Below are 14,302 nucleotides of genomic sequence, written 5' to 3' on the forward strand. Positions count from 1 at the left end.
CCACCACTTTCAACACTAAGTATTTATTTGTTATCATTGTTTGTACCTTATTGAAAATGTGTTGTGCCTTTTTAATCTGAATAAATAATGTTTAGTTTTACATTTTTAAATTAGATAACAAATAAAGAAGAGATGACACAACAATGAATAATAAGTTACCTAATCAGAATGAGCTAAGCTTTTGAGAGGAGGTAAATGAGGAAACTAGTCAGAAATTTGCTAGAAATCTGTGCTGCATATATTGCAGGATACACTTTTAAACAGGTTTAGGAAGGTAAGGTTATACGCACATACAGTAGTTCACAAGGAATTAAGAAGAGTACAGGGAATATTCAAATACAATATCTATAGGCATTCTAAGGCATAAAAAACAGCTCATAAGAAATACCAGACTGTGTAGTAAGCGTTTAGGTGAACCTCGCACACTCCATGCAAATTGAAAGTAATGACAAGTGGGTGTCGGTGAACTGTACCGACAGACCCTCAGTTTGTATTGTATGTTATACTCACACATCTTAAAGAAGTATGTGGAGCTTTCGTTTTTGTTACGGCACAAGTGTCATGGGTCCTTCATCAGCAATTTGGAATTCAGTCAATCCATTCTCCAAAGAAACAATTGCCTAGGCCTTGCAACCATCACCGTAGGTGAAGCGAGCTGACCGGCAGGTGCCTGAGGAACAAATGGGCATCAGGACATTTCTGTTATGAACGATGAATATAATTAGACAAGCTTACATACTCATGAGCTCTATGTGTCATGATTAACACACTGTAATAGCTTACCTTCATAAAAACATACCAGCCCAATCATTAATAAAAGTACACATATTCCATGAGGTGCTTACAATTATTCAGTCCTGGGAGAATAAATAACCTTTGCACTGCCTCGGTCAAAGGTCATGTTAGGTGCCATGAAGAAATCAAACAGAGGAGATTCAATCAAATTCACCGATCTTTCTCCTCCTTGTGTAAGGCTTGGTGACAGATTGATCATAAACAGAAACGCCCTGGTTGACACTAGTAACAAGTGTATCCTCCGAGTCATCGTTGCTTGAGCAGCACTGAAATTTTCTATATTGATGGTGACTAGGTTATAATCTCTGTTGATGAAAAAAAACGGTAATATTACTACATTTTCTGTACAATTATTCAACTAGCTCACTCTGCGGAGCAGTCAGTAACAATTATTTGAAAGCAGAGAAGTGGGGGCCTATACGAAATGTTCCATACCTGTGTCCTCACTGAAGGAACTTAAAAAACAACATAGTCAAGGTTATCTTCAAAGGTAGGAGTAAAGAAGATTACAGAAACATTTTCTGAAAAACCTGATAACAAGAGGAGCGAGCAATTAAAAACAATTTTCTTGTTTATGCAAATTTTAATTAACTGATTTTAAGAGTGATCACTGATCTTGCTACCCTGTCCACTGGCAATGAAATAAATTCTTCCTTACCAAACTTTGATTTAAATTGTCATTCATTGCTGTCATCTGTATAGAAATGAGCATTTAGGATTCAATCCTAAGATGGAACATTATTTAGAGGATATATTCTGATCAGTAGCGTAAGTAATGAAACTTTCAGGGCAGGTACAAGTAGGGCCACCGTGGTATCCCATAAATAGGGATTCTATAAGACATAAATATAGAGAAATGACGACAGTGGAGGAATTACATATAAATTACAAGGAAAATTGGCAAAAGTAAGGCAAGAAGCGTCATGTTACCACACTCCAGTCATCCACTCAATGACTCATACTGTGGTAGGTCATGTGTAATGTTATCTTTTTATTTTTAATATCTAGACTGTCTCCTTAATTCATGAGATCTATTTGGACTTTAACCTTTTTATGTTTGTATACTTATACAGAGAATATATTTTATATGAAAGGTCTTGCCCACCTCCCTTTCATTTTTGTTACATGCTTTCTTCTGCCTTTCACTTTTTTCTTAACCGACCTCTCTGCCATTCTGTATACTGGTTCTTGTCTATTCAGCCAGGCAGATGGATATCATCAGATAGACATGAATACTTCACTAAACCTCCATTTTCCTCAAATCAGTCAGTCAAAGGAATAATATTTATGTTAGTGCAAAGTATTTAATTTAGTTGTATTTCATTTTTTGTACCGAACATTTTTATCTTTATGGCTTTGAAATGTGTCATAGGTATTATATCGGATCTTGCCTGATGATAGATAACTTTGATTGTAGGCATTTAGCAGGAGGGAGTAATGATGATGCTTTACGTTTGTGTCGAAATATTATGGTTTTACTTCCAAATCAGAGGATGTACAATGATCCCACAAAGGTATTTGTCATATAAAACCACGATAGATAAGCATTATATTTATTAATGATATTTTTCCGCTAATTAACTAATTTCAGTTGACACAATGCTTGAGGATTAAAGATATAAAACGTAAATGAAAAAAAAAATCCCAAAATCCATAACAATTCTTTGTTTACTCTATCTTCATCTTCGACAGTTGCTCACGTGCCTATACTCTGTTTTTTTTTTTTTTTTTCATCTGTCCATCCGCCTGTACAGTAAATTATTAAAACGCTTTTCAGTTGCAAATGTACACCCAGATCTCCTTTTATTTACCTAAAACTTACACATAGCGTAACTATGTAAAGCCCGGGACGCAGTGTTACCATACAAAAACACCACAGGCGGATGGACAGATGAAAAAAAACAGAGTATAGTGGTCTTACTGTCGCTGTAAATCAATTGGAATATTGTAGTTTTTTTCTGGGTTAAGTGATTGATGCGTGTTCATAGCGTCATTTAACTACTTAAGAAATAAAAGAGCTCATGAAGACACCAAGTGAATTGACTTTATTAAGAACAACACATTGAGGCCCAGTGTTTTTTTCTGTTTTTGTTTTTTTTGCGAATATTTTCAGTCACTGAGGATCAAATTCTAGATAAGTGATCTGTTTCACAAACGTTACGTTACGTGACGCTAACAAATTTTTAAGGAAAGCGAAAATGCTGTAAGTTTTTTGACGCCATTAATCATTTTCCCTTGAACATCAATATTATAGTAGAACACGATAATCATAACAGGTTGCCATGTCTTCATAATAAAATTGGGAACTGTTGTGTATATTTAAAAAAATGATTTGTTGTTTCACGCGCCATCTTATCGGGTTTTGTTTCAGTTAATTAGATTCTAAGAACAATTGTTTTCTAAAAAAAAACTGATTTTTGAAACTTTCAACAGAGTTTAGATTCCATCGCCCAAAGCTTCTAGATACCCAATGGGCCGAAATGACATTTTAGTTCATTACCTTTGATTAACCATGAGAAATAGAGAGGAGAAATCAACGAAATTGTTCTAAACAGACTTTTTTCGTTAGGAACCTAAACGGATGTTTCGTAATCCTGTTAACTTGGGATCCACCTTCAGACTATTAGGATTCACCACTTATTTCAAAGTAGTACTCATTAGCCTATAGAGAAGTGGATGCTTAAATAATAAGCGCCTCGGTGGCGTGATCGGTAAGGTCTTGGCCTGCCACCTCGGTGGCCGCTAGTTCGATTCTCGGGAATTCCACTGAGGAGTTAGAGATGTATATTTCTGATGATAGAAGTTCACTCTCGACGTGGTTCGGAAGTCATGTAAAGTCATTGTTGCCGTTACTGAATAACCACTGGTTCCGTGTAACGTAAAAACACCATACAAACAAACAAACAAACAAACAAGAAAAGTTCTCAAGAAGGTACATATGGTACATCTTCATATCGCTCAGCGCTTTATTTCTGATACTTTTTTTTGCTTATTTTTTTAAGTCGCTCAAATCGGCTTAATATAAACCCAAGTCTATTTTTGGTCATTTTCTTTTCCTTGGTCACTCGTTTCTTTAACCTGCTGCTGATAAAGTGTCTCCCGAGCGGAGCTCATCTTCTTTCATAATATTACTTCAGTTTTTGTTAGTGTTGTTTTCTATTTCCGAAATATTGTCTTGAAGGGATTCATGGATTTTAATGATTTTTATCTCATTTTCAAGCCAAGTTTACTCCGTCAGTGCACCTTATTCTGTGCAAAGTAGGCATTACTTAAGGTTCTTTGTAGCGTCCCTTCAGGTAATCATCTACTAAATGTACTATTACTCTTTGAAAGAAAAACTTATAATCCCCATAGGGTATAGTACCGTCAGTGCACCTTAAGTGGTGCAGTGTAGGCATTACTTAAGGGCCCTAGCTGCACCCACATTTGGGTCGTTTTGTTATTCTAATTCCTACTGCTTTCTTCAATTTTCCTGTTTTTTTTTTTTTTTTTTTTTTTTTTTTTTTTTTGTAAGATCCTCCCAAGATCCGCCTTTATACTTATGTGCTTCCCCTACTTATTTTCTAGATGCCTTTATCTTGCTGTTCAACCACCCGAACTACTGCTTTTCACTCTTGAGTGCTGAATGGCCGAAAGTGTTCCAGTGCTAGGTGAGAGGATGTCAAAATGTAAAAGTAAAAATCATTCTCAGTGAAATAAGGTCACAAGATTCAAACTCGGATCTTGAGGTACACACTTGCCAAGGTATAGTTGTAGATATCAATGTGTCCACGCAACGGAACAGAACACTTGATATGTGCGAGCAGAATAAGATGCCCCACAGATCAGAAGAATTTAGAAAGAATTTTTTTTTTTCACTTTGCTTGCTACCATCTCGTTTATGTAAGTGTTGCAGCTTCCAAAGAAATACTAGTTATCGAAATTTCAGTACAGACATGTTAGATTGATATTTATGTTTCTTTTTTTTTTTACACTAAAGAACACACATTAACAGGGATTTAAGAACAATCTTAATCAGTAATGTTAAGACTCCTCATGATGAGTCAACAAATTTTTAATTAATGCCAGTGACTGCCACAGAAGAACTATCCTGGTAACAATGTGCATGTAAAGAAAACTGCATGTTTATGGTGCCGGTACTGTGAATATGAAACTAGCCATGGTGGAGGTTTACAAGCTCTGAGTTCAAGGGAAAATGACGGTCGAACTGCATGTGTCAATGTTGTGCAGTCGTTGCACAATTATTCATTCTGCACGAACATCGGCACCAAAGGAGAATGCAAATAATATTCACTTTACATCTTGCTCGTTCAAATAAGACTTCATCCCGTCAGATTTCCTCTCGCTGTTGTTCCTAGCGGTCATTTCCTCCTTCCATCATATGTTGTTGTTTAAGATTAAGCTGGCCTTGTGCCAGCACGGGCTCTTGCTCACAGAGCAGCCCGTAATTCATATTAGTTTGAGATGTGAGATGCTTAGGATATGCAATCTTTATTGGTGATAAATGAATGATGTGGTGAAGGTGATTTGATATTGAATGAAGGATTTGATGGGCAAGGTTGAAACCCTTTAAACCCTAAGGTACCTTTCAGTCGTAGGGAAAGCTGGATAGTAGTAAGTGTTGGCTAGTAGGAGAGACCAACAGATTGGAAGAATGAAGGTTTGAGTTGTAGGCACAGTTAGCTAGTAAGGTAGCTCGTGAATTTCTGAGACATGTTCCTTTTCCGGTCCGCTTTCTTTGGGTGTGTGTTGTCTGGTGAGTGTGGTGGATGGATAGTGATGAGTGTGAGGGGAGGGTGATGAAGGAGGCAAGAGGTGAATGGGGATGTCTGTTAAAGAGGTTTGGCTTTTTTTTTTTGTCTTGCATGTTATGTGGGTTAGGGTGGAATGGGGTAGTGGTCATGATTGTTGGCACCATGTGCTGTCAGTCAGGGTTGTGTTCTGTTCCTACCTAGGTGGTGGGTAGGAGCATAGGAAACCTGCTAATTCATGGGTGTTTGCTAGAATGTGCTTTGTGATTTGAGTGGTTGTGCGTTCATTTCCTATGTACCTATCTCTTAGTTGCTCCGTTTCTGGACAGTCTAAGAGGTAGTGTTCTAGAGGTTCTTCTGGAATTCTTTCGCAGTACTTACATGGCCTGGATCGCCTACTATCTTTTGCCAAGTGCATTGGTATCCCAGCCTTAGACGATGAATTATGACTGCTAGTGCTCTTGACATATCTTTGGGAATGTCATGTGGTTGCAGACTGGTGGTGTCTACATACCACTTCGCAGTGTTAGAGCCTCCAAAGACCGCTCTCCTGACTTTGCTTTCTTCTTGCACTTGACAGTATGCTGAGGCTTTGCTTTTAAGTTGAGTCAGTGAGTGGCTGATTTTAATACCTATGTTGTTAATGTGTAACCCACTCTTTGCTAGGGAGTCTGCTTCCTCATTTCCTTGGATTCCTATGTGATTTGGAATCCAGTTGAGAGTAATCTGTCTGTTTCTGATTTGGTGGATGTTGGCAATTGCCCATATACTTGTCAGGAGTTTGATATTTTCTTTTGCCTTGCCTTTTGTGATGGCTTGTATTGCTCCTTTTGAGTCGGTGTGGATAGTTGTGTTTCCTAGTTTGTGTTGAGAGTCTTCTAGCGCTTTAGCGATTGCTATCAGCTCAGTCTGTAGAGTGGAGGCGTTATCTGAGAGCCTCCAGCTCCCTTTTAGTGATGTTGAGTAGACTCCTGCTGCCGCTGCCAGGAATGCTGAGGTCTACTGATCCATCTGTAAAGTATTCATTTGTGGCTGTCGTTTTCCTTATTGAATCTTGTGCTGCTTGTTTCAGCTGTTGAACGGTGCATGCTTCCTTGCTTGCCGGTAGGACTGTGTAGTTGATATTGAAGAGTTCTGGTTTCCAGGGTGCTGGTTCTACATACTCAGCAAGAGGAGAGTCTTCTCTGATGTCAGCAGCATGCTTTTGCATGCCTACTCTTCTCAGTGTTTCTAAAAGGTTGCCAGCGTATGTCTTGGGTGGGTCTAGTTCTTCGTGGAGATCAATGCACTTTTTGATTCTCTCTTTTTTAGTGGACAGTTCCTTTCATTTTTTAAGGTTTTTAGCAGGATGGATGTGTTTCTCTGGTCTATTCTGTATGTCAGAGACTGTAGTTTTGTTTCATGTCTCAGAATGCATAAGTTAGTCCACATTGGAGCGCCTGTGATGAGTCTCAGGGCATTGTTTTGAATTACTTCAAGGCTCTTTTGCTCTGTGCTTGAGAGACTGGTGAGAACAGGTGCGGCATACTCAACCGTTGACCTTATTGTTTGTATGTAGAAGGTTCTGAGGGCGTGATATACTGCTCCCTGTTGTAGAGAGGTGATCCTCCTCATGGCATTGTGTCTGCATTTGACTTTCTGCTTGAGTATTTCAAGTTCTTTGCGTGGGAGAGTTGCTTGTTTATGTTAACTCCTAGGTACACAAAATTGTCTACCCATTCAATGGGTTCACCCATGAGCTGTATTTCATTTGGGTCTAGACTGTGTTTGATGGCCATTGCTTTTGTCTTTGCAGTGTTGATTTTTAGACCTAGGTCTTTGCATTTATTTTCAATTTGTATTATTGCACTCTGCATGTTCTGGTGAGATCTGTGTCTGTCTGTGCTGACTAGGCAGACATCATCTGCATAAATGAATATTTCAACTCCATTGGGTAGGGTGGTTGTGGCTAATTTTTCCATTAAAACATTGAAAAGGAAGGGGCTGAGTATGCCTCCTTGAGGTGTTCCATTCTCTAGACTGAGAAAGTCCGAGCTTGCTCCTTGGAAGGTGACTCTAGCCAGTCTGTTTTGCGTGTATCCTTTGGCCCATGCTAAAAGGTTGTTGCCCTTTACCGCCTTGTCAGCCAAGGCTTCAAGGATTGGTATCTGGCACTGGTGGCTAGCTCATAAGCTTTTTCTAAGTCCAGAAAAACTACTATTGCTTTCCTTTCGTTGATTGTGGACATGACGTCTGCTAGGCATTCTTGTGTGCCTATGCCCTCTTTGTAGGCATATAGGCGATGGTGTAGAGGTCCTGTTTTCCATAGCAGTCTGTTTAGCACCATTCTCTCTGCAGTCTTTTCTGTGCAACTGATGAGAGAGATGGGTCTGTAGGAGTTGGGTTCTTTGGGCTTGGGAATCGGCTGTGTATTTTGTTGGTTCCATTGTGTGGGTCTACTGCGTTCTGTGTATGTTCTATTGATTATATGGAGATGAACTGTTTTGGCTGCCGTTCCCATGTTCTTCAGCATGCTATATGTGATCATGTCTGCTCCAGGGGCTGTGTCTGTTCCCTTTGAAGGGCTTTGCCCAGTTCCTTTAGTGTGAATGGAGTGTCTGTATCATCAGGGATATTGCAGGCCGTGTTAATGACTCTCCATCTCCCTGGGTCTAGTGCCACTTGCCTTTCTCTTGTGGTTTGTGGTAGGTGTGCCGATTTGGTCCTGTCGGCAAAATGTTGTGCAAGTCTGTTTGCTTCAGCTTGAGGGTCAGGATGGTGTGGTTGTGTTATCTTGGATTTTCCTGATATTTTGTTGAACCATTTGAACATTTTTGCAATGGGAGTAAGTCGGGTGTCTGTGAGCACCATTTAAGCCAGGTTTCTTGCTTCACTTCTTTGGCAGTTTGTGTTGCATGGTTTATAACTTCTCTTAGGAGAGCATGCATCTCATCAGTGGGATTGCGTCTGAAGAGCTTTCTTGTTCTATTTACTCTTGAGTTCATTTCCTTTATTCTTGTGTTGTAGTACCAGCTGTCCTTGTGGGGGGTTTGGTTAGTGGTAAAAGTCTTAGGCATGTTGTTTGCTGCATTATGCAGGCTACTCACAAAGTCCTCTTGAGGTGTGTTTATGTTTTGGGCCGGAGTTTGGAGGTACTGTGTTGCCCACTCAGTCATTCGGTTTTCAAAAGTGGGCCAGTTTGCCAGGTCCGGTCTCCATCCTGCTGGCGGGGGTGGTGGAGGGGGAATTTTTGTTATTTTTATGCTGGTTTCAGTTGCAAAGTGGTCGCTGGTTAGTATTGGGTGCACTTTCCATGCACATTCTTCCTTCAGGTTTTGGGATACGAAGCTCAGGTCCAGTCTACCTCCTCGGAGGTGAGTAGCTTCGTTTGTGTCATTTAGCAGTGCCACTTCAGGAAATTCTTCCAGGAGCAGATGTATGTGCCTGCCTGCTGCATTTGTATGTTGTTGGGATCGTAGGCATGGATGATGAGCATTGAAGTCTCCTGCAAAGAATGTGTTTTCTCTGGAGGCAGCACTGAAGAGGTTTTCTCCTTCAAGGATTTTGTCATGGCCTTTGTATATGTTGTGAATGACTAGTGAGGTATTTTCTAGTCTTATCTGGATGCTCAGCGTTTCAATGCCTTGCCCACAGTCTATGTTTCTTATTTTCTCTGATGGAATTGTTGCTTTCACCAGGGTGATTAAACCTCTGTTTTCATTTGTGTGTGGGGTTTTGTATACTGTGTATCCCTGAAAAGAGAATTTGTTGGTTTCTCTAACAAGAGTTTCCTGTAGGAGGACAATGTCATGTTTTTCTACGAGCACCTGTGATTGCAGTGTGGCGTATTTTGTGTTGGCACTGTTTATGTTCCATTGAAGGATTTTTAGGGTTGTGTGTGTGCTGTTTTCGTCGTTTGGGGTGTTGTTTGGGTTTTGATTGTTTTGCTCCATTTTAGTTTATCAATGATACTAGTGTTTTCCTGAGCTCTGCAGTAAAGTGTTGCTCTGGGAGTAAGTGGTGAAGAACTTGCGATACTACAGCTGCTATTTCCCTCCTGAGTTCTTCACGTGTGAGGTTGTAGCTATGTTTGTTGGTGGGGGGCTCTGGGGCACTAACCTGACTACCGGTACGGGTGTTACTCTCATGAACGGGGTGGGAGGAAGAGGGCATGTTGGGAGGAATGGCTGGGGTGGGGAGCAGTGGCTGTTTTGGTGTGGAGTAGGGTAGGAAGGAAGTGGGTCTGGCATTTGGGACTTGCGTGTTTCTCTGTGTGTATAGTGTGCCTTCTGTGAGTCTGGGGTCGCGGTTTTCGTGGGGCGTCGTTGGGGTTGCTTGCTGTTTCTGTGTAGGTGGCTGGTGGTGTTGGGTTTTTTGTGATTGTCCTGTTTTATGTGTTTGCTGGTAGTGTTGGGGTCTATGTGATTGTGGTGGTTTGTGTGTGTGTTGTTGTGTTGCTTGCTGCCATTGTTTGGCGAGCTCTCTTTGGGGTTCTTGCTGTGTGGTAGGTGGTTGTGAGTGTGATGTGTATTGTGTGTGATTCGGTTGTGCTGTGGTTGGGGGATGGGATCCTTTCATATTCCATATTCTTTTCAGTCTTTCCATGCAGCCCTTGTACCATGCATGGTGCCCCTTGTGGCAGTTAGGGCATCTGGCTGTTGTTGCCTCCTTCTTTTTGTGCTTATCGATGCAGTCCCTTGTTGGGTGCTTCCCACTGCAAACACCGCATATAGGCTTAGCTGTGCACTCCTGCTGGTGATGGCCAAATCTCTGGCACTTAAAACATCTTAAGGGTTCAGGCGTGAAAACCTCGGTGTAGTATTTCCCCCATGTCGGGATGTCTACGAAAGGGGGCCTTTTGCCTTGGAAAGTGACAAGGACTTTCTTAGAAGGTTCTTTTGCCTTATTTAGGCATCTATCAGCGTGTAATACTCCTGGGAGCTTCTTGATGGGGTCGACTGGAAGGGATGTTGGGTATCCAAGTATGATACCTTTTTCAGTTTTCTGTGTGGGGTCTAAGTACTGGAAGTTTTGGTTGCTTTTGAGAATGTCTGCTGATTCTTGGTTTCTGGGTGTGATAAAAATTCAAATTGTCCTCGTTTGTTGGGTTTGGCTGTTATTTGTATGTTGGGGTGTTTGTGTTCAAGATCTTTACCGCGGATTGTGTGTCGATTTGAGTGTTGTCTTGTGATGTTGCAGGAGGTTGTGTGTGAGTGGTGTTAGGTGTCTTTCTCATTTTCCTTAATTTTTTTCGGTTGCCAGCTACCTGGTAGTCTTTGTCATCGTTTCCTTGTGTATCATAGTCATCAGAGCTGTCCATGGTGGGGAATGGTAGGAGAGGTTGTTTATTTGTCTGTGTGGGGGGTGTCATCTAGGGCTTTGGGAGAGTGAAGTCTTGGTCTTTGAATCTTGGGAGAGTTGTCATCAGGGGAGCTGCCGGCTGATCTGGTCCGTCTTCTAGTCATCATTGTCTTAGAGGGTGATGGTTTGGTGGGAGATGATGAGGGAGATGATGAGGGTGAGGATGCCATTTCTGAATGATTCAAGTAGAGAGAGAGAGAGGGTCTGTGAGGTGAAATTATGTGTGTGAGTTGCCTGAAGGGTTTGGTTTTCAATTACAATGAGTTCTGGCTTATGGAAGGCGCCAGCCTATGGTTTCCTGTGCTACTTGCAATATAGTATTGCGACAGTAGGAAGATTTGTCTCTTTGGTCTTGCTTCTGTTGGAGTTTTTAGACCTCAAGGGCTACCAAATGTTCCACAAGAGAGACGGTGTTAATAAGAGAAAGTTATTTTTTGAGAAAAGGAGGAGTGATATTAAGTCTTCAAATTGCTTATAAGAGTGAGAGAGCTCTCTCAAATCTTATTCTCCCTTGCTAAGCGCGCCAACTATAAAGTCGGCAGGGCTAAAATGCAGGGAAAGTCTGCAGCAAGCTGATTGGCTGGTGGCCGAGAAGCACAAGCTTGAAATCCTACAAGGAAGCTTGAAGGTTCTCGTGCTAGCTTCTGATTGGTCGGTGGCTGCCGGTGGGAGGAGTCTGGGCGAAGCTGGAGCTGGAAGTGGGGCGGAGTCTAGGAGCGGTGTGAGCCGAGGTGTTGCTACAACGGATGCCGAGCAGCAACTGTTCCATCATACTCACTGAGCCTATTCTTTAAATAGACATCTTCTTCTTTCCAACCATCATCCCTACATTAAAGGGTCGGTTGCCTGATGCGCCTTCTCCTCCTCCTCCACTGCCTCCCTCACAACATCAGGCATTGTTTATTGCTTGGCAAAAGGGTTTTTACGACTGCCTGCCCTTGCTGTCATCAACCACAGTTATTGGCGGTGGGCCTCGTCTTTTACTAAAAAGTCCAACTGCAAGGCAGAAGTTTCCACAGTTATTGGCAGCAGCTGCCCTTTTAGTCGCCTTTTACGACACGCAGGCCTGCGGTGGTAGTATTCTTACACCCCCTAATTGTGATAATGGTGAAACGTATTATTTGAAAAATTTATCACACATTTTTGCACCTCACCTTCTACTGTGTTAAAGACACTACCGTCACCATACCACTTCAGTAACAATTTTTTCGGACGTTCATTTAAAAGAAATATTTGTCAATGTCTGCTGTTTGCTTGCTGCTGCCTGCTTTACTTGCTGCTGCTGCTGCTACTGCTACATGCTACTGCTCTGCTGCTGCTGCTGCTACTGCGACTGCTGGCTGCTGCCTGCTGCTACTGCTGCTGCTGCTGCTGCGGGCTCTGCGTGCTACTGCTGCTACTGCTGCTGCTGCTGCTGGGCTGGCTGGCCCAGTCTTGAGTCATCGTTTTGAATTTTCTCGAACGAATTTGGATCCAGATTTTCAGCCTGACTTTAAATTCGTAATTTAAGCTATTGAAGTGTCCAATATGTGTAGCATGAGTTTATGAGAATTTGGCTTCATTAATCATTAATAGTTGTTGATTACCTTTTTTCAATTCAAGAAAATTTCAAACCTTCGTTTTACCAAATACTTTAGACATTATGTCTCTCTGGCATCAGTCTCGAGTCTCGGCATCGTCGCTCACAGGAACCAGGACCTGTTTAGCACGAGGGTGAAGCAGATGGAAAGGTCGACCCCACCAGTATGAAGATCGATGCCCAGAAACCTTTCCCCAGTTTTCTGATGATGATGATCTGAGCTGTTTTTGTTATCCAGGTCAGACGCTCCATGATTCCTGATTACTTGTCCTGATTCAATCACGGAAGTGATCACCAGATGTGACGAGTTTTCTTTCAAAATTATTATGCAGGAAATTTAAGGCAATGTTTCACTTGCAGATTTTTTTATGTCGATATCTTAATCATTACGCGAAGTTACGGGAAAAATTCATGATCGAGAGAGAGAGAGAGAGAGAGAGAGAGAGAGAGAGAGAGAAAACTTCGTATTGGGCTGATCTGATTACCTATTTAGCTGAGATCAATGGTGATCTTGATTCAGATTTAGCAATTAGAAAATAAAATGGTACGAAAATTTGACCAACAATGAGAAATCGCTTTTCAGAGTAATTAAATTTTACTGAATTCAAAAGTAATTTTGACTATTAAACTAAGCGCAAAACTCTTTCATGAATTTAATTCATAAGTATTTGTTCATATGGCTGATGCAGCTTGAACTTCCATCTATCTTAACTTTGCATGAACAAAAATATGGCCAAATCTATCTTCCCACCATCCATCAAATTGGTTTTCCATCTACTACAAACAAATTAAGAACCTGAGAGAGACTTTTTCATGAATATTTTCTCTTTCCCAAGTGTGTCTGTGTATACTTTTCCTTGTGAAATTTAAAATACCAACAATTGAGGCCCCTTTGGAACACATTTTAGCAGTACTCTCTCCATACTCATTCACTCGGAAAGCAATTTCTACTCACAAAGCCACGTATAAATGTGTCACTTACTTTTGCTTTTTAACCAAATACTAACATTTCACTTTCATGCTCTCGAATACAATGAGGACATCATACAAAAGCGCTATAAAAAAAATTCTTCTGCTCTCATTCTTCTATCCTAGCATACACACATCGCTATCACATCTTTTTCTTCTCTCCACGCCTAGTATTACCCAGGCAGTTCTCAAACTAATGCAACTGTACTCTTTCACCTATCCCAAGATTCTTCTTGGCCTACACCTCACATAGCTCTACACCTTACAGCTGCCCAAAAAACAATCACCCATTTTTCTACCCACCATGGCACACTTTGGAAAGATCCAGCTCCCTCAGCTTTAAGAAGTCCACTATCTGCTGTTGACTGATTTCTTCACTCCACAACTATGAACACTGAAAATCCCAAGGGTACGTTACCCGTTTAATCTTCTCGTGATCGTTAAATATACACATGGAATAAAGCTACAGACCCCATTCCATTTGTCATATAGAGACACTTTATCATGTGATTGTCACTGCCTTCATGTGAAGAGGCTCATCAGTTACCTGGGGTATCTCCTCCCGCAATGGGTCCCAACTTTTTTCTATTTATTCGTCCCAAAAAATCCATTAACTATCGGATCCTTGTGTAGAATGAAAGACCGCCTTAGTCCTCTTCTAAAATCTAATGTTGTATATAAATATACGTGCCCGAGATGTGATCACGGGACTTATGTGGGTTGTACGAAGAGGTTACTAAAAGTGAGAATAGATTCTCACAGAGGTTTAAGTTTTAGAACGGGCAGCAGATTAACAAACCCCGAACAGTCAATATCAGACACCACTCTAAATCATGTAAAACATATATTAATGATAAGGATTTTACTA

General features: G+C 41.1%; 1 protein-coding gene across 1 annotated transcript in view; it reads right to left on the bottom strand.

The window, feature by feature from the left end:
* Window positions 1-8,314: 8,314 nt before the first annotated feature.
* Window positions 8,315-14,302, bottom strand: part of LOC135214537 (uncharacterized) — an 82,490-nt gene continuing 76,502 nt past the window's right edge. Inside the window, exons 2-3 of the mRNA XM_064248912.1 lie at window positions 9,645-10,483; window positions 8,315-9,277 (exon numbers count right to left, since the gene is read on the bottom strand). Of these exons, the coding sequence (XP_064104982.1) occupies window positions 8,315-9,277; window positions 9,645-10,483 (1,802 nt within the window). The remainder of the gene's footprint in view (window positions 9,278-9,644; window positions 10,484-14,302) is intronic.

The sequence above is a fragment of the Macrobrachium nipponense genome, chromosome 46 (assembly GCF_015104395.2).
Source record: "Macrobrachium nipponense isolate FS-2020 chromosome 46, ASM1510439v2, whole genome shotgun sequence".
NCBI classification, from domain to species: Eukaryota; Metazoa; Arthropoda; class Malacostraca; order Decapoda; family Palaemonidae; genus Macrobrachium; species Macrobrachium nipponense.